A 20,342-nucleotide genomic window follows, 5' to 3' on the forward strand; every position below is an offset into this window, starting at 1 on the left:
CATCCGCGCTTTAAACATATTTAGCGAGGTAGCCTCCACCACCTCAGTGGGAAGAGAATTCCAGAGATTCACCACCCTCTGGGAGAAGAAGTTCCTCCTCAACTCTGTCTTAAACCGACCCCCCTTTATTTTGAGGCTGTGTCCTCTAGTTTTAACTTCCTTACTAAGTGGAAAGAATCTCTCCGCCTCCACCCTATCCAGCCCCCGCATTATCTTATAAGTCTCCATAAGAACCCCCTCATCCTTCTAAACTCCAACGAATACAAACCCAATCTCCTCAGCCTCTCCTCATAATCCAAACCCCTCATCTCCGGTATCAACCTGGTGAACCTTCTCTGCACTCCCTCCAATGCCAATATATCCCTCCTCATATAAGGGGACCAATACTGCACACAGTATTCCAGCTGCGGCCTCACCAATGCCCTGTACAGGTGCATCAAGACATCCCTGCTTTTATATTCTATCCCCCTCGCGATATAGGCCAACATCCCATTTGCCTTCTTGATCACCTGTTGTACCTGCAGACTGGGCTTTTGCGTCTCATGCACAAGGACCCCCAGGTCCCTTTGCACGGTAGCATGTTTTAATTTGTTTCCATTGAGATAGTAATCCCATTTGTTATTATTTCCTCCAAAGTGTATAACCTCGCATTTATCAACGTTATACTCCATTTGCCACATCCTCGCCCACTCACTCAGCCTGTCCAAATCTCTCTGCAGATCTTCTCCATCCTCCACACGATTCACTGTTCTTGCAACACGACAGTCCACATGTTGTGGGTTGACCCATAATGCCATTAGGGAGGGAATTCCAGGATTCCGACCCAGTGACTGTGAAGGAACGGTAATATATTTCCAAGTGGGGACGGCACGATGGCATAGTGGTTAGCACTGCTGTCTCTCAGCTCCAGGGACAGAGTTCAAATCCAGCCTCGGGTGACTGTGTGGCATTTGCACGTTCTCCCCGTGTCTGCGTGTGTTTCCTCCGGCTGGTTTCCTCCCACAGTCCAAAGGTGTGAAGATTAGGTTGATTGGCCATGCTAAATTGCCCCTTAGTGTCTCAAGATGTGTAGGTTAGGTGGATTAGCCATGGGAAATGTGTGAAGTTACAGTGATAGGGCAGGGAGAGGGCTTGGGTAAGATACAAAATCAGAGATTTAGTGCAGACTCGATGGGCTGATTTGCCTCTCCTGCACTGTAGGGATTCTATGATTCTAAGTCAGGATGACGAGTGGCTTGCAGGTGGTGGTGTTCCTATGTATCTGCTGCCCTTGCCTTTCTAGATGGAAATGGTTGTGCTGGAAAGAGATACACCCTGCCTTTTTTCAGGACGACCTGCCAAACCTCCTGTCAATCAGGCAATGGTGAGGGCGGGGGTGGACATTCCCCTGGAATCAAGAAGAGGGTGGAAATCTCACTTAGTAAGCGCTGCTGGCCAATCAGAGGTCAGTAGCTCTTGCGCCCAGCAGTGCAATAGGGGAGGTCGCAGCTGCTGTCGGAAGGCAGAAATCTGGAGTCCGAGAACCGTGGAGCGACCTACAGCACAGGTTGAGGGGTGGGGGATAGGTTTGACAGCTTGGGGGTTGCATTAGGGTGCAGGATAGAATCGTAAGATCATGCAGTGCAGAAGGAGGCCATTTGGTCCATCGAGTCTGCAGCAACCACAATCCCACCCAGACCCTATCCCCATAACCCTATACATTTACCCTAGCTAGTTCCCCTGACACTAAGGGGCAATCTAGAATGGCCAATCCACCTGACCAGCACGTCTTTCGGACTGTGGGAGGAAACCAGAGCACCCGGAGGAATCCCATGCAGACACGGGGAGAACGTGCAGACTCCACACAGACAGTGACCCAAGGCCTGAATTGAACATGGGACCCTGGCACTGTGAGGCAGCAGTGCTAACCACTGCCACTGTGCCGCCCATGGTCGACAGCAAGAGCAGGGGCTGGCTCTCAAGGGCCCCCCACTTTGCAGTGTTGAGTCCCTTGATCAGGCGCTGAGTGCCTTTAAATGAGGGACTGCCTTCCTCCTCCTCCGCCCACTGCGAGGTAAAAAGCTGACTTCACAGTTTTAGCTGCTGTGCATGCCACATGGTAGTCATGATGTGGAGATGCCGGCGTTGGGGTAAGCACAGTAAGAAGTCTCACAACACCAGGTTAAAGTCCAACAGGTTTATTTGGTAGCAAATACCATAAGCTTTCGGAGCGCTGCCCCTTCGTCAGATGGAGTGGATATCTGTTCTCCAACAGTGCACAGAGACACAGAAATCAAGTTACAGAATACTAATTAGAATGCAAATCTCTACAGCCAGCCAGGTCTTAAAGGTACAGACAATGTGGGTGGAGGGAACATTAAACACAGGTTAAAGAGATGTGTATTGTCTCCAGACAGAACAGCTAGTAAGATTCTGCAAGATCAGGGGGAGAGCTGTGGGGGTTACTGATAATGTGACATAAATCCAACATCCCGGTTTAGGCCATCCTCATGTGTGCGGAACTTGGCTATCAGTTTCTGCTCAGCGACTCTGCGCTGTCGTGTGTCGTGAAGGCCGCCTTACCTGAAGATCCAAGGCTGAATGCCCGTGACTGCTGAAGTGCTCCCCCACAGGAAGAGAACAGACCTCAAACAGACCATTGTCCGCAGCAAACTACCCAGCCTTCAGGAGAACAGTGACCATGACACCACACAACCCTGCCACAGCAACCTCTGCAGGACGTGCCGGATCATCGACACGGATGCCATCATCTCACATGAGAACACCATCTACCAGGTACACGGTACATACTCTTGCAACTCGGCCAACGTTGTCTACCTGATACGCTGCAGGAAAGGATGTCCCGAGGCATGGTACATTGGGGAAACCATGCAGACGCTACGACAACGGATGAATGAACACCACTCGACAATCACCAGGCAAAACTGTTCTCTTCCTGTGGGGGAGCACTTCAGCAGTCACGGGCATTCAGCTTTGGATCTTCAGGTAAGCGTTCTCCAAGGCGGCCTTCACGACACACGACAGCGCAGGGTCGCTGAGCAGAAACTGATAGCCAAGTTCCGCACACATGAGGACGGCCTAAACCGGGATGTTGGATTTATGTCACATTATCAGTAACCCCCACAGCTCTCCCCCTGATCTTGCAGAATCTTACCAGCTGTTCTGTCTGGAGACAATACACATCTCTTTAACCTGTGTTTAATGTTCCCTCCACCCACATTATCTGTACCTTTAAGACCTGGCTGGCTGTCGAGATTTGCATTCTAATTAGTATTCTGTAACTTGATTTCTGTGTCTCTGTGCACTGTTGGAGAACAGATATCCACTCCATCTGACGAAGGGGCAGCGCTCCGAAAGCTTATGGTATTTGCTACCAAATAAACCTGTTGGACTTTAACCTGGTGTTGTGAGACTTCTTACCATGCCACATGGTGACAGGCCTGTCTGCTGCTGGGTTAATAGCAGCAGAGGTGGATTGAGACCCCTACATAGTCATTAGTTGGCCACCTATGGGCCTCAGTTGACAGTAGAGTGGAAGAGTTGACCATGGGCCTTCCTGCCCAGAACATAATTTGGGGGGAGATGGGAAGAGGGCAGGATTATAGTACTCCACCTTCCCGCCTAAGTACTTACCCTTACCTCCTTCAAGTTGACCCCAGAGACAGCAGAAGATTCTGTCTAATACATGGGCTCAAAGCAAGATAGTGCACATTTTGTGGAAATCTGTAAATGTACAAAACATAATTTAAACTGTTTTGGATTTGATGGTTGCAGTACCAATAAGGTAAGTTGTGAAGGAAACTGGTTATATTTTCCCTTAAAATAGGGTGACTTTTCCAACCAAATTTGGAGATATTTTTACTCTTCACTTGAAAGGATTGGGAGATGAAGGAGCTAAATTGAATAACCCCTGAAAAATGGACACCTGGGTGGTCATAAATCACAGAATAGAATAGGGCCATTCGGCCCACTGAGTCTGCACCAACACAATCCCACCCAGACGCTGTCCCTGTAACCCTACGTATTTATTTATTTACCCTGCTGGTCTGCCTGACACTTAAGGGACAATTTAACATGGATATGCGGGTCACATCTTAGGACTGTGCGAAAAAACCGGAGCACGAGGAGAACGTCCAATCTCCACACAGACAGTGACCCAAGCTGGGAATTGAACCCAGGTCCCTGGCACTGTTAACACAACCGTCAACTCAACAGACTGATCAAGACCTTTGATCCGGAACTTCAGAGCACCCTCCGTGCTCTCATCCCACGTACTCCCCGCGTTGGAGATCTCTACTGCCTCCCGAAGATACACAAGGCAAACACACCTGGCCGTCCCATCGTATCGGGCAATGGGACCCTGTGCGAGAACCTCTCTGGCTACGTCGAGGGCATCCTGAAACCCATTGTACAAAGAACCCCCAGCTTTTGTCGCGACACTATGGACTTCGTACAGAAACTCTGCACACATGGAGTAGTTGAACCAGGAGCACTCCTCGTCACAATGGATGTCTCGGCACTCTACACCAGCATCCCCCACGATGATGGCATTGCTGCAACGGCCTCAGTACTCAATGCCGACAAGTGCCAGTCTCCAGATGCAATTTTACAACTCATCCGCTTCATCCTGGACCACAATGTCTTCACCTTCAACAACCAGACACACGGAACAGCCATGGGGACCAAATTTGCACCTCAATATGCCAATATCTTCATGCACAGGTTCGAACAAGACCTCTTCACCGCACAGGACCTTCAACCGATGCTATACACTAGCTATATCGATGACATTTTCTTCCTTTGGACTCATGGTGAACAATCACTGAAACAACTATATGATGACATCAACAAGTTCCATCCCACCATCAGACTCACCATGGACTACTCTCCGGAATCGGTTGCATTCTTGGACACACGCATCTCCATCAAGGACGGTCACCTCAGCACTTCACTGTACCGCAAGCCCACAGATAACCTCACGATGCTCCACTTCTCCAGCTTCCACCCTAAACACGTTAAAGAAGCCATCCCCTACAGACAAGCCCTCCGTATACACAGGATTTGTGCAGATGAGGAGAATCACAACAGACACCTCTAGATGCTGAAAGATGCCCTCATAAGAACAGGATATGGCACTTGACTCATCGATCGACAGTTCCGACGTGCCACAGCAAAAAACCGCACCGACCTCCTCAGAAGACAAACACGGGACATGGCGGACAGAGTACCCTTCGTCATCCAATACTTCCCCGGAGCGAAGAAGCTACGACATCTTCTCCGGAGCCTTCAACATGTCATTGATGAAGACGAACATCTCGCCAAGGCCATCCCCACACCCCCATTTCTTGCCTTCAAACAACCGCACAACCTCAAACAGATCATTGTCTGCAGAAAAACTACCCAGCCTTCAGGAGAACAGTGACCACGACACCACACAACCCTGCCACAGCAACCTCTGCAAGACGTGCCGGATCATCGAAACGGATGCCATCATCTCACGTGAGAACACCATCCCCCAGGTACACGGTACATACACTTGCAACTTGGCCAACGTTGTCTACCTGATACGCTGCAGGAAAGGATGTCCCGAGGCATGGTACATTGGGGAGAGCATGCAGACGCTACGACAGCGGATGAATGAACACCGGTCGACAATCACCAGGCAAGAGTGTTCACTTCCTGTTGGGGAACACTTCAGCGGTCATGGGCATTGGCCCTATAATCTTCGGGTAAGCGTTCTGCAAGGCGGCCTTCACAACACATGACAGTGCAGAGTTGCTGAGCAGAGACTGATAGCCAAGTTCCGCACACATGAGGACGGCCTCAACCAGGATCTTGGGTTCATGTCACACTATCTGTAACCCCCATGACTTGCCTGGGCTTGCAAAATCTCACTAACTGTCCCGGCTGGAGACAATACACATCTCTTTAACCTGTGCTTAACCCTCTCTCCACTCACATTGTCTGTACCTTTAAGACTTGATTACCTGTAAAGACTCGCATTCCAACCATTATTTTGTAAATTGAGTTTGTGTCTTTATATGCCCTGTTTGTGAACAGAACTCCCACTTACCTGACGAAGGAGCAGCGCTCCGAAAGCTAGTGGCTTTTGCTACCAAATAAACCTGGTGTTGTGAGACTTCTTACTGTGAGGCAACAAAACTGAAGGTCTACAGTGCTGTGGTACTCACTACCCACCTGTATGTCTGTGAAACATGGACTGTGCAAAACAGCTCAATCATTTCCACATGACTTGTCTTTGCAGAATATTACGCAACAGATGGCAAGACAAAGTACCGGACACTGAAGTTCTCTCGAGAGCAAGTCTACCATCAGTCCACACACGGCTGATGAGAGCACAGACCCGGTGGGCAGGTCATGTCATCCGTATGCCGGACGAGCGCATACCCAAGCAGCTCCTTTTTGGGGAACTCTCTGCTAGAAGACGCTCGCATGGAGGGCAGAAGAAACGTTACAAAGACACACTCAAGGCCTCCCTGAAGTTGCTTGACATAGACACGACCACCTGGGAAACATTGGCACAAAACCGTCCTACCTGGCGCTGCCTCATCCACAAGGGCTGTCAAGCTTATGAAGCACGGTGCAATGCTGAAGCACAACTTAAGCACGAGCTGCGCAGGTCCAGAGCCACCAGCGCAACAACTACAACGCCTACACAAGTTTGCCCGGTATGTGCCAGGCCCGAATTGGCCTGATCAGTCATCTTCGGACACACCGCATCCAGCCTCATAATGACTAATGGTGTCGAGGTCCTCATCGACGCGATGGATGAACAACAACAACTGTGAGGCAGCAGTGCTAATCCCTGTGCCACCGTGCCACCCTTGATTCACCCATGACTGCTAATTGCAAAGTCAGCTTCATGCTGCCTTTTCGCTTGAATGGACTTTGTCCAGCCAGCACCAACAACACCCTTGACTGTCCGGACACATCAGCAGGGGGACTATAACACCAGTAGCTGATACCACTTGAAACTAGCCTGTGCCTCTTAACGGAGGCACCCAGCACTCGAGGCACTGAGACGCTCAAGATCGTCCTCCAAGGATATCTGTAGTCTTCTTCACTGAAGCTCAGCAGCCTTCCACCAACCATGTTGTGTCCACTGGTATAGCATTGCCTAAAAATAATAGAACAGCATGCAGAAGACAGGCACTGAGAGAGTGTACAAGAATAGAACATAGAACATAGAAAACCTACAGCACAAACAGGCCCTTCGGTCCACAAGTTGTGCCGAACACATCCTTACCGTCTAGACCTACCTATAACCCTCCATCCTATTAAGCTCCATGTATTCATCCAGGAGTCTCTTAAAAGACCCTATTGAGTTCGCCTCCACCACGACTGACGGCAGCCGATTCCACTCGCCCACCACCCTCTGTGTGAAAAACGTACCCCTAACATCTCCCCTGTACCTACCCCCCAGCACCTTAAACCTGTGTCCTCTTGTAGCAGACATTTCCACCCTGGGAAAAAGCCTCTGAGAGTCCACCCGATCTATGCCTCTCAACATCTTATGCACCTCTATTAGGTCTCCTCTCATCCTTCGTCTCTCCAAGGAGAAAAGACCGAGCTGTCAACAATATAGTTGACACTTGTATGCAATATGGGGTGATTTCATTTATAAATTGGGTTTTTATTGCTGTATTATGGACAGGCTGTGATAGTCAGTGTGAAGACAGTGTTACTATTTTAATATTGTTGGTGCCTACTGTGGTACTCTGTGATGTAAAATTGTGGAGTCTGTGTGTATGTGTATCTGTGTGTGAGACGTAACTAAATTGGGGACTGGGTTGAGGACATCCCTACAGGAGGTCTAGGTGTGAAAGACATGCACTTGAGTTAAATATGGCCGTGTTGAAATGTGCTACAAGTGAATAAGACAAGGGTAAAAATTTGCATTAGGAGATACAGAAGGTTTGTTATGTTCAGTTGTTAAATTTCTAAAGGAAGTAAAAAGGAGTTTACAATTTGGAAATGATCATAAGTAAAGAAGGCAAAGTTATTAAATTCTATCTGACCCTAAAGTGATGGCAATCGCTGATGGCAAGGGCTGTATCCTCATGATGGTGAGCTTGTTCAACATGCAGCAGGATCACAACATGTTTTGAAATGGGGAATGAAAACCATGGTCACCGGTGTCGCACTCGGTTGAGTTCTTTACAGATAGTTGGGACAGAAAAGCTCATCCTTTCATCTCCCTCCTCTTCCTCCTTCCCCTTCTGATCCTCAGATGCTCGTTGGCAAGGGCTGTCCACTTATGGTGGTGAAGTTGTGCAGCATGATATTTCAGCATGCCAGCTGTCTTAAGGCATTTCCTGGGGTAGCATTGTTTTCATTGTATGCATGCTGCCCACGTGTGCTTTGGTTGTCAGTCAGGTTGTCAGTGGATTGCATTTGTTGGCCAATGGTCACCCTCTCAATCCTCAGGGTGGGCCGATGGCAAAGCAGACTGCTGAAGAATGAAGGCATCGTGACCACTGCCAGGGTGCCAGGCAGTGACTTGCATATTCCCTGCCTGGATGCTCAGGGAGTTGAATCCTTTTCAGTTCCAAAAGAGGGCAGAGTTGACATGAAGTGCCTACAAGTCAGTGTGCATGTACTCAGTGACCCCAGCACCATAGAATCCCTACAGTGCAGGAGGAGACCATTCAGCCCATCAAGTCTGCACCAACAACAATCCCACCCAGGTCCTATCCCTATAACCCCATCTATTTACCCTGCAAATCCTCCTGATGCTAAGAGGCACTTTTCCAAGGCCAATCAATCTAACCCACTCACCTTTGGATTGTGAGAGGAAACTGGAGCACCCGGAGGAAACCCACGCAGACAGGGGGAGAAAGTACAAACTCCACACTGACAGTCACCCAAGGCCGGAATTGAACTCGGGTCCCTGGTGCTGTGAGGCAGCATTGCTAACCACTGTGCCAGCGTGCTGTCCATGGGAATTCTGTAATCCTAACAAAGCCAAATGCTTACTCTGCCTCCTCATCTCTGGCAACTTCCTTTGAATAGAGTCACTCAGTGACCTCCTCCGTGATACAGTGAACGGCAACCGGGAGCTGTTGCAAAAATCACCAGTTCCAGCGGGAAGGAGCCACATGTTCATCACCATGATCACCTTCACAGCAGTGGCAATGTTGCCCCTACCCTGCTGTCAGGTAGTGGTTGTAGGTGCAGTAGGTGACACTTCAGTGTCACATGTTTATATAGTGAGCGATACAAATAAGATTGAAGCGATTCAGGGGGGTGCTGCATGATTCTGCAGTGTGGAAAATATATCAGTGTCACAAACCCGATCAAAGATTTGGAACGGGCATCTGTGGTAATGTGGTCCCTTTTAAGGGGCTGTTCCCTGAGGGCCACGTGTTCAGTGTAATGACTTCAATCAGGCCATTGAGGTTGGACTCCACCATAATTGGACTCCCTGATTAAGGAGTCAATTGATGGGCCAATCAGGGAGTCTTTTCCTTGTATTTAATTAGGAGTGTCAGTTCCTCTGTCACGCTGGAAGATAGACTGCGGACTGATAGCACTCTGTGTACTGCGGTTGGAATTGTAAATAAAGGGATTTTGGTGAAGGGACTTCTACCTCCGCAGACTTATCACAGTCGGGCTGGACCCCATGGAGTGTCGAGGTGGAAAGCTGAGCCAGTAGAGTGTGAGGGCACACATCCTGGATTGGGAAGGGCCGGCAGTTGGAGCCAAGTTATTCTGTCTGATCCTATTTGTATATATCATCATTTGATGGTTTAGCAATAAAGAATAAAGTCTTTGGGAGGAGGGGGAGAGGCGATCTTATCATTGTGCCCCACTAGCTGACTGGTGGGGCAAGACAATCAGATCATGAAAGAGCCAAGGAATCATGTTCGCTCCCGATTTCTCACCTCTCGCAACCTTATCAGCACTGGCCATCTGGTAAGGCCATTTATGTGATTTAAATATTATTAGTGAGCCCGTGACTCAATCATCTGGGTTCACTTGCCCTGTGGCCTCACCGGGGAAGGTTCTCTCCGGCAAGAATCCCGTATGGTTCCTATCAATGGGACAAGATGTAATGGCCTCGCCGGTAGAACCAGAGGCCATTGAGGCCACCTGGGAGGTTGGAGACCGGGTGGGGTGGGTGGGGGGCCTTGGGCAGTGCCAACTCTTTCACCCTTGCCCCCTCTGTCTCCCTGGAGTGAAAATTGAGTCTAATTGGGGCCCTTTGAATGAAGATGGGTCTGCCGAGTTGGGAAATGGTCTGTTTGCAGTCTTTCCAGCCTGAGGGTCTTCAATAGATTTCACCTCCTGACTCCACAAAGCCTATCCACCATCTGCAAGGTACAAGTCAGGAGTGTGATGGAACACTCCCCACTTGCCTGGATAGGTACAACTCCAACAACACTCAAGAAGCTTGACACCATCCAGGACAAAGCAGCTTGCTTGATTGGCATCACACCTACAAACATCCACTCCCTCCACCACCGATGCTCAGTAGCAGCAGTGTGTACCATCTACAAGATGCACTGCAGCAATTCACCAAAGATCCTTAGACAGCACCTTCCAAACCCACAACCCATGACCACCCCCATCTAAAAGGACAAGGGCAGCAGTTAAATGGGAACATCGCCACCTGCAAGTTCCCCTCCAAGCCACTCACTATCCTGACTTGGAAATATATCACCGTTCCTTCGCAGTCGCTGGGTCAAAATCCTGGAATTCCCTTCCCAACAGCTTTGTGGGTCAACCCACAGAACATGTACTGCAGTGATTCAAGAAGGCAGCTCACCACCACCTTCTCAAGGGCAACTAGGGATGGGCAATAAATGCTGGCCAGCCAGCGACGCCCATGTCCGACGAATGAATATAAAAAAAAACAGATTTCAGTTCCCTTGTCCTTTTCTGTCCTGGTTTGTTAGAGTGACTTCAATATTCCTGTCTACAGTTTCATCTTCTCACCAAGGCCTTACCTTACCATAAATCTGAAATTCTTACTGTACAGCTCAGAATTTATGATCTCTGGATGGTTGTACCCTGGAGGTGGCCCCCAAGATGCACTGGGGCCCCCTTAGAAAACCAGATGCACCGACTGTGTGAGAATTACCTGGGAAGTTTGGACTACCCTTCTGACACCCTGGCTACAAGGCCTTCTTCCCGACCACCCGAGTAGATCCACACTGAACTCCTGACCTCCCACACCGCCAACCTTACCCCCTCACCCACTTACCTTAGACACTTACCTTCTCTCTGAAGCTTCTCAAAGTGCCTTTGGGACCTTTAAAGTGACCAAAATATGGCAGATAATGCTGTAAAGAGGGAGTGTGGCTTGGTTTTACCCCCACAATGTTGTACATGTTTTTGTCATGTACCTAATCTAGCCTTGTCTTCTGGTACGATTACCGATGGGCACAAAGTAAAGTATGCTTAACTAATGTAGGGGGACTGATCAATCATCTCCACAAAGTGCACAAACTAAGCGATTCTATGTAAAGCATGGGTTTGTACTTGTTCAGATCAATTACTGTAGGTGTAATAATGGATCATGTTTCCAATTTCCCACGTAGTTTTGGAAGCCTGCACTGCAGGGCTGGCCAGATTGCATTCCTGATGGTTTTATGTATCCATTTCCTTAGTGTTGCAGTAGGCATGCATCGAAGTTTCCTACTTCTTCACTACTAGCTGTCAATATTTGATTTTGAGGTTTGGCTTTAAATAATCATTATGATTGTCTAATCTCGAATGCTAAATCTGAAGCTAAATGTTGAAGTAGAAATTTTAGCCCTGACCATTTCGTCAAAGTGGACCGACAGTGCATCAAACAAAGTGATTGTGATTATTTTTCACGTCAAGAGGTTATAGTGATGCAAAGTAGAATCCATGAAGCTTGCGGTTACCTTTAATTGACCAGTGGCAGTGGAATGGCAATTATGAAATATCACTTGACAAGAAAGCTTATGGTAGTGGGAGATTAGAAATATATCTGCAACACTTTATTCTGCTGTGTCACATTGTGACTATGTTTTAAACAAGCACAGAGGGTTTATTAATTATTCAACTTTTATTTCTGCTGTAAGGTTTGATATGCTCAGCATGAGAAAATAAATACTCATGTTTACAGGAATGATGAAATAATTAAAATGTCCCACAATACTTCACTCAATTGATGGGCAAATGCAGCCGTTTTGCAAATGCAAAATAACAATGTGACTAACAACCAGTTGATCTGGGCTATTTTGAGGGAGGAATGTTTCTGAAGACATTGGAAGATCTTTCCACCCCTCTTTGACTAGAGCCACTGGATTATTGACATTCATCCGAACAGGACAATTTAGAGACAAGCAGAGAAAAAGAATATATCGTTGTCGCCTGCTGCATAAACTACTGGCAGCACAGACTGGAACTGAGAACATTTATTCTGACATTGAAGTTGAATATTTATTTATTAGTCACAAGTAGGCTTACATTAACACTGCTACTGTGTGTTAATGTAGCAGTGTGATGAAGCTACTGTGAAATTCTCCTAGTCGCCACACTCCGACGCCTGTTCGGGTACTTTGAGGGTGAATTTAGCATGGCCAATGCACCTAACCAGCACATCTTTCGGACTGTGGGAGGAAACCGGAGCAGCCGGAGGAAACCCACGCAGACACAGGGAGAATGTGCAGACTCCGTACAGTCACCCAAGCCAGGAATCGAACCCGGGTCCCTCGCGCTGTGAGGCAGCAGTGCTAACCACTGTGTCACCGTGCCGCCCAGAGTAGCGAGGAAAAGCTTCAGCAGAGGCACCCTCCTGGGCTGGGGAAAGCCAGGGAAACAAGATGTCCACTTGATACTCAGTACTCAGGTGAAGGACTTGAAGGAGGCTTCTGCCCATTGTATATTGTAGCTCATCCACCATGCTCATCTCTGGGCTTGGTTGTGCCCCTAAAGGGCCAGTAGCCAGCGATCCACAGAGTAGAACAGTACCGACATGAACAGCCTCCTCAATAGGTAAGACCCTACAGAGCTGGCATTGTCTGATCACACCTTTGCACCATCCACCAGCGCAGAGATACTCGCCTCTAGCATAGAATGGGGAGGGTAAGCAGCACATCGCAAGTCAGCAGGGGGAGAGGAGGAGCGTGAGGCAAAGTCAGGTGTGGGCAGTCCCTCTTGGAGGATGGAAGATAATCTTAGCCATGTTCATGTGGGCAAAGGTTCTGGGCCTTGGAGAGACACACACGCACACACACACACACACACACGATGACATCCTTATCTTCAGACTAATATTTCAGTGATAGAATTGGGCATTCACTCTGACAATGTTAGGAGGCATTCTAGGCATGCAGTCTGCTGAGCTTGTGTGCATGCAGCTTGTCGAGTTAGAGATCAGTTACCTGGTTCCTGCTTCCAACTCACCTTCCCATATCTTAGGAGGCCATTCATGAATGGGAGCCATATCCTCCCACTCACTCCACAGCTGCTCACCTCCAGTCAGGCCCTTTTCATCTCCGCGGTAGATGAGTGGGGTAGGGGATGGTTTTCTGCTGGAGGGCAGGTGCAAAATCCTGTAAACCACAGCCTCGGTGAGGACCCCCTGGGCAGTGAAGATTCCTGGGGAAGCATCCGTACAGCTCGTGGCTGCCAGTGCCCGTCTACCCCTTTCAGTTCTGACTCAACCCCAGCCGGCTTCCTATACAGCACTTGCACCGTTTTTCGAAGGGCCCTCCTATGCCATATGTTGCCCCCTCCAGGTCACCTTCACAGCTGCCAGTCGGGCTCCAAACCCAACCCTGGGCCAACTGCATTCGAAAACTGTGTTGCATCCATGGTGCTTACGCAAAGTGGGATCGGGAACTGGGAACTGTTCTGGCAAGCAGGTCACTGGGCCAGAGCTGAAAGTCCAGTCCAAGGCACAGCCCCTCAGGCTTAGGTCGAGCTTCATTGGAACACTGCAGGAGAGAGGACAGAAATGTCAGTGTGAGAGTAAGCTGGAGAATGGAAAAATCAAGCAACTAGAAGCGCAGGGTCACACTTGTAAAGCACATTTCAGTTTGCTGTAATAGTGTGAATGCAAATACCATTCACAATTGTAACCCTCATGAGTTATTAGGTTTTTCCAGTAATTGCAAATGATGCCCATCAGTACAAAGTCCCTTTGTCATTTAATAAAATAAACATTCCACCTCAATCTGTCTTTGTTCATCACAATGACTGGAAGTCCACATTAGTCAAACAAATCTGATTACCGGGAAGGTACTCATTAGGCATATGTCATGTAGAGGCAGAAGTAAAATGCTTCCTGTAAATGCATGAGCTTGGTTGGGTTGAATCATGCTTAATGCATTGCAAAAGAGAGTGTATGCAATGGTGTGACCTGGCGGAATTCCAGAATGAAATCCTAACCTGACCCTTGAAGGGAGGGAAACCATTTTCTTTTTATTCATTTTTGGAATGAATGCCCATCCCTGAGGGCATTTTAAGAGTCAACCACATTGCTATGGATCTGGAGTCACTTGTAGGCCAGACCAGGTAAGGACGGCAGATTTAAGAACATAAGAACATAAGAAATAGGAGCAGGAGTAGGCCATCTAGCCCCTCGAGCCTGCCCCGCCATTCAATAAGATCATGGCTGATCTGACGTGGATCAGTACCACTTACCCGCCTGATCCCCATAACCCTTAATTCCCTTACCGCTCAGGAATCCATCCATCCGCGCTTTAAACATATTCAGCGAGGTAGCCTCCACCACCTCAGTGGGCAGAGAATTCCAGAGATTCACCACCCTCTGGGAGAAGAAGTTCCTCCTCAACTCTGTCTTAAACCGACCCCCCTTTATTTTGAGGCTGTGTCCTCTAGTTTTAACTTCCTTACTAAGTGGAAAGAATCTCTCCGCCTCCACCCTATCCAGCCCCCGCATTATCTTATAAGTCTCCATAAGATCCCCCCTCATCCTTCTAAACTCCAACGAGTACAAACCCAATCTCCTCAGCCTCTCCTCATAATCCAAACCCCTCATCTCCGGTATCAACCTGGTGAACCTTCTCTGCACTCCCTCCAATGCCAATATATCCTTCCTCATATAAGGGGACCAATACTGCACACAGTATTCCAGCTGCGGCCTCACCAATGCCCTGTACAGGTGCATCAGGACATCCCTGCTTTTATATTCTATCCCCCTCGCAATATAGGCCAACATCCCATTTGCGTTCTTGATCACCTGTTGTACCTGCAGACTGGGCTTTTGCGTCTCATGCACAAGGACCCCCAGGTCCCTTTGCATGGTAGCATGTTTTAATTTGTTTCCGTTGAGATAGTAATCCCATTTGTTATTATTTCCTCCAAAGTGTATAACCTCGCATTTCTCAACGTTATACTCCATTTGCCATATCCTCGCCCACTCACTCAGCCTGTCCAAATCTCTCTGCAGATCTTCTCCGTCCTCCACACGATTCACTTTTCCACTTATCTTTGTGTCGTCTGCAAACTTCGTTACCCTACACTCCGTCCCCTCCTCCAGATCATCTATATAAATGGTAAACAGTTGCGGCCCGAGTACCGATCCCTGCGGCACGCCACTAGTTACCTTCCTCCAACCGGAAAAACACCCATTTATTCCGACTCTTTGCTTCCTGTCGGATAGCCAGTCCCCAATCCACTTTAACACACTACCCCCAACTCCGTGTGCCCTAATCTTCTTCAGCAGCCTTTTATGGGGCACCTTATCAAACGCCTTTTGGAAATCCAAAAACACCGCATCCACCGGTTCTCCTCCATCAACCGCCCAAGTCACATCTTCATAAAAATCCAACATGTTCGTCAAGCACGACTTTCCCCTCATGAATCCATGCTGCGTCTGATTGATCGAACCATTTCTATCCAGATGCCCTGCTATCTCCTCCTTAATAATGGATTCCAGCATTTTCCCTACTACAGACGTTAAGCTGACCGGCCTATAGTTACCCGCCTTTTGTCTCCTTCCTTTTTTAAACCCGCCTTTTGTCTCCTTCCTTTCTCCAAAAGATATTAAGCCACTGCCTTCCCTAACTTGAGACCTATTCAAATGATGTATTGCTGTTTGGGCTTGGCTCCTTATGAAGACTACCTCCTGGGAGGTGCGAAGCTGGTCTTTAACAGTGTTAGGTTAAGATATTAGACTGCTTTTTGTGGGTACTGTAAAAACATATTGCAGTCTTTTTATCATTAAACATTCACTGGCCAAGGAGTGGAAGTTGTGCCTCTGCAGAGACTGTGTATGCCTTGAGAGGCGGCACAATGGTTAGCACTGCTACCTCACTGCCAAAGATCTCGGGTTTGATTCCTGGCTTGGATCACTGTGCGGAGTTTGCACGTTCTCCCCCTATCTGCGTGAGTTCCCTTCGGGTGCTCCGGTTTCCTCCCACAGCCCAAAAGACGTGTTGGTTAGGTGCATTGGCCATGCTAAATTCTCCCTCAGTGTACCCAAACAGGCACCAGAGTGTGGCAACTAGGGTATTGTCACAGTGACTTCATTGCAGTGTTAATGTAAGCTTACTCATGACACTAATAAATAAACTTTAAACTTCAGAAAGATAGCCACTGCAAGATACCTTATCAGCCTGGGAAAATGATTCATAAATTCCTTCTTGAAAACTTTCCACAAATTTGTTTCTAAAGTGCATGCATCAATTTTAAATAATTCCTTTGTAAGATGTAAAATATTAACGATGCTAAGCATTTTTGTAAAATAATTGCTTTAGAAAGCTCAACGTAGGGCTCTGCTGTCAGATTTTAAGTCAGTTTCTCACATCAAATAGATGGCATTTGAACAGATATCATGCTATATGCAATGGCAGGAAAGAACTGGCATTAAACATACACACGTGCAGTGACTGTGTTCTTTTGCGATGATTTTTAATGTGTTACAGCTTCAAAAATTTAGAAATACAAAGGTCTTTTTAGATAAAGTAGCTGTTTTTATTAAGGGAAATAGTCTGTGGCGAATGCTGTGCCATTGGTACTTTCAGTACCTGCAGGCAAGAAGGATTATGAAACCATTCTGTTCATTCTAAAAATGCAAAGGGCTCTACAGATCTGCATTTCCATTTAATGGGATGATCTGTGTTTCAACAGGTTTACCAGAGCCAAAGAGAAATCGCATCTTTGAAGGCTTAACGGTGGAACATGGTTTCTACACATCAAAGGATTTCCTGCCCCTTGTTGCAAGAGCCAGCAAACCAGGTAGAATTTTCATTTAACTGCTGCATAATTTGCTTTTGTTGCAGGGTGGTCTGCTCACTATTAATTTTGTTAAAATAACTGCGGAAGAATTAAATAGGTTGTCTCTAAATTAACTGAGACCACTGTTTCCTGGGGGAAAATAATAACAATTCTTTATGATGTGTTAAAACTCTTATGTTTCGTAATTTTGTAATCAGCAATTTTGAATTCTCTTTATGTGGTATACCAATCCTTTTTTTCCCTCCTTGCGTTATTTTGTGATAGAAGTGTTCATAGCACAAAGTTCTATATTCTATAGGACGGCACGGTGGCACAGTGGTTAGCATTGCTGCCTCACAGCGCCAGGTACCTGGGTTTGATTCCCGGCTTGGGTCACTGTCTGTGCAGAGTCTGCACATTCTCCCCGTGTCTGTGCGGGTTTCCTCCCAGTGCCCCCGTTTCCTCCCACAGTCCGAAGGACATGGTGGTTGGGTGCATTGGCCGTGCTAAATTCTCCCTCAGTGTACCCAAACAGGCACCGGAGTGTGGCGACTAGCGGAGGGCTTTCACAGTAACTTCATTAGAGTGTTAGTAAGTCTACCTGTGACACGAATAAATAAACTTTATATTGACAACTGTTGTAACCTGTAAAGTCTTGTTAACCTATGATTTGTCAGACATTCCCACAAATCTATTTATATGCAGGGAAATATATGATGCTTAATCTTAATGATGTATAGTCTTAATAAAAAAAACTATTCCAAAAAAAACTCAGTTAATAGTGTAACGACATTGTCCTAAAAACATTAGGGCTAACTAAATGCATGATCGCATAGTAAAAAGACATTATGATCACAGACTAATAGTATTTTTCTGATTTATTTAGATTTTGAGAGTTTTGATTGCCTCAGTGTAATATATGTGATATCTGATGCCGAAATCTGAATCATTCAATGTAGCCTGCAGTCATCCATGGAAGATGAAATAATGGGCCTCTTTGCTGAGGGTGCTGGGTGTGAAATTATGTATATGAATACATTTTAAACAGGAATGAAAATGCCCTACAATGAAACAGAATAATTTGATAGTAATATGTCTCATCTCGACCCTCTGTTATGTAATTTTGGATTGCTATAAATACCTCCCCGTGCCTTTGTGATGCTTGGTGTAAATAGCGTATTTCTAAGAAAATGCTGTCTTTTTTCCCTCTCTCTCCCAGGGATGTGTGCCTGTCAGTCTAGTCTGCCATCATTACAAGGCACAGCTCTTATACTCGGTGCTGGAGACACTGCGTTTGACTGCGCTACATCTGCATTACGCTGTGGAGCTCGCCGTGTTTTTGTGGTTTTTAGAAAAGGATTTACCAATATCAGGGCTGTCCCAGAGGAGGTAAAATTCAACAAGCTTTAACAGTCAGGATTTAATACAATTGGGTTTGCCAGATGGAGCATAGATTGCAAGGTTTCAATCTATTAAGTTGTGTGTCCTGTCACTCAATATCTCAAGCTCAGCGTTAGACAATTTACTTGTTGTTTGTATAAAGCTGTATTCCGGATTTAATATTCCTCATTCCCTTCCCAACGTTTATTGGGCATTACAGGAAGTTTTCACGAGATAGAAAATAGGTGAATGTTGCTGCCTTAATGACAACATTAAGCTGACCTTTCTCTACACCCTAGCAATGACTGTAACACTACATTCTGCACTCTCTTCTTTCCTTCCCTATGCTTTGTCTGGTTAGCGTGCAAGAAACAATACTTTTCACTGTATACTAATATGTGTGACAATAATAAATCAAATCAAAAAATGAATGAATTAACATGCCAAATTTATATTTAATTATTTGTCAATGCCATAAAACTTCAGTGCAAATTTACAGCATTCTTAAATTTAATTTTACAGTGAGAAATATCCAAATTCGGGTGGCACAGTGGTTAGCACTGCTGCCTCGCAGTGCCAGGCACCCAGATTCAATTCCTGGCTTGGGTCACTGTCTGTGCGAAATCTGCACGTTCTCCCAGTGTCTGCGTGGGTTTCCTCCCGGTTCTCCGGTTTCCTTCCACAGTCCGAAAGACGTGCTGGTTAGGTGCATTGGCCATTCTCCCTCAGTGTACCCTAACAGGCGCCGGAGTGTGGTGACTGGGAGATTTTTGCAATAACTTCATTGCAACGTTAATGTAAGCATTCTTGTGACACTAAACTTAAACTTAAACTTAAAGCAAAAGTCTAAATCTACAAGAAGTGCAAAAAGCAGGTTTTAATGAAACACAAGTTAAGTTGAATTTATTTTTTTATTATTCATTAATTTTTATTTGTTATAAACACTGACTGTGTGCTCACCTTAAGCCTTTCCTGCACCCTTGCCTTGTCCTAATAGTCCATTTATTTATGACCTACTAATGTTCCTTTTGTCCCTTGAACTCCTTTCAGTGACAATAGGATCAAAACTGGACATGGTTCTTCAAGCATAGTCTGATTAATTTTTTATTAAATGTATGTATTATCTCCATGGATGCTTTTAGTGCCATCTCTCTCTCTCTCTTTCTCCCCATGAATTATATGAAATGAAACAACAGTGCTGAATCAATATACCGTTAGGCATTCAGACTATTAGAAACATAGAAGTGGAGGAAAATCAATATTATTAGCAACACATATCTGCTGCCGTGATGCATCCTATCGTCCTTGACAACCACAGCCAACCCAATTCGTAACATCTTCAATATTTGGTCAACTGGCACCGAGACCAAAAGAAGAAAAATACCTTTGGGTTATAAATCATTTCTTCCCCTCTAGGCCATTACGATGAGGCCTTTCTCTTTTTGGAGAAATAATTGTTGAACGAGTCAATTGGTGCCTTGCTTAGAAGCCCCATCGTCAGATCTCATGATATTAGCAGGGATGTGGGACCGGATTTCACTTGTACCTTGCAGTTGGATGAACATTTGAAAAGGGAGGAGAGTCACAAGCATTAGATGTATGTTATTACTGAAGGTGAATGAAAGTTGTATTGGAAAAGGAATTGTATGGAACTGAGCTTTATAAAGAAAACAGTACCTTGTACGGGACAGGAAATTCGTTAGAAAATAACTCCTCAGAGGCCAGTGTCCCTTCACCAGAATCCGTTTATTTACAAACTCTATTCTGCTCCTAGAGTGCTT

General features: G+C 46.5%; 1 protein-coding gene across 1 annotated transcript in view; it reads left to right on the plus strand.

Moving 5' to 3' along the window:
- Positions 1-20,342, plus strand: part of LOC144497479 (dihydropyrimidine dehydrogenase [NADP(+)]-like) — a 760,900-nt gene that overhangs the window by 358,029 nt on the left and 382,529 nt on the right. The window contains exons 9-10 of the mRNA XM_078218814.1: positions 17,095-17,202; positions 18,401-18,570. Of these exons, the coding sequence (XP_078074940.1) occupies positions 17,095-17,202; positions 18,401-18,570 (278 nt within the window). The remainder of the gene's footprint in view (positions 1-17,094; positions 17,203-18,400; positions 18,571-20,342) is intronic.

The sequence above is a fragment of the Mustelus asterias genome, chromosome 8, assembly GCF_964213995.1.
Source record: "Mustelus asterias chromosome 8, sMusAst1.hap1.1, whole genome shotgun sequence".
NCBI classification, from domain to species: Eukaryota; Metazoa; Chordata; class Chondrichthyes; order Carcharhiniformes; family Triakidae; genus Mustelus; species Mustelus asterias.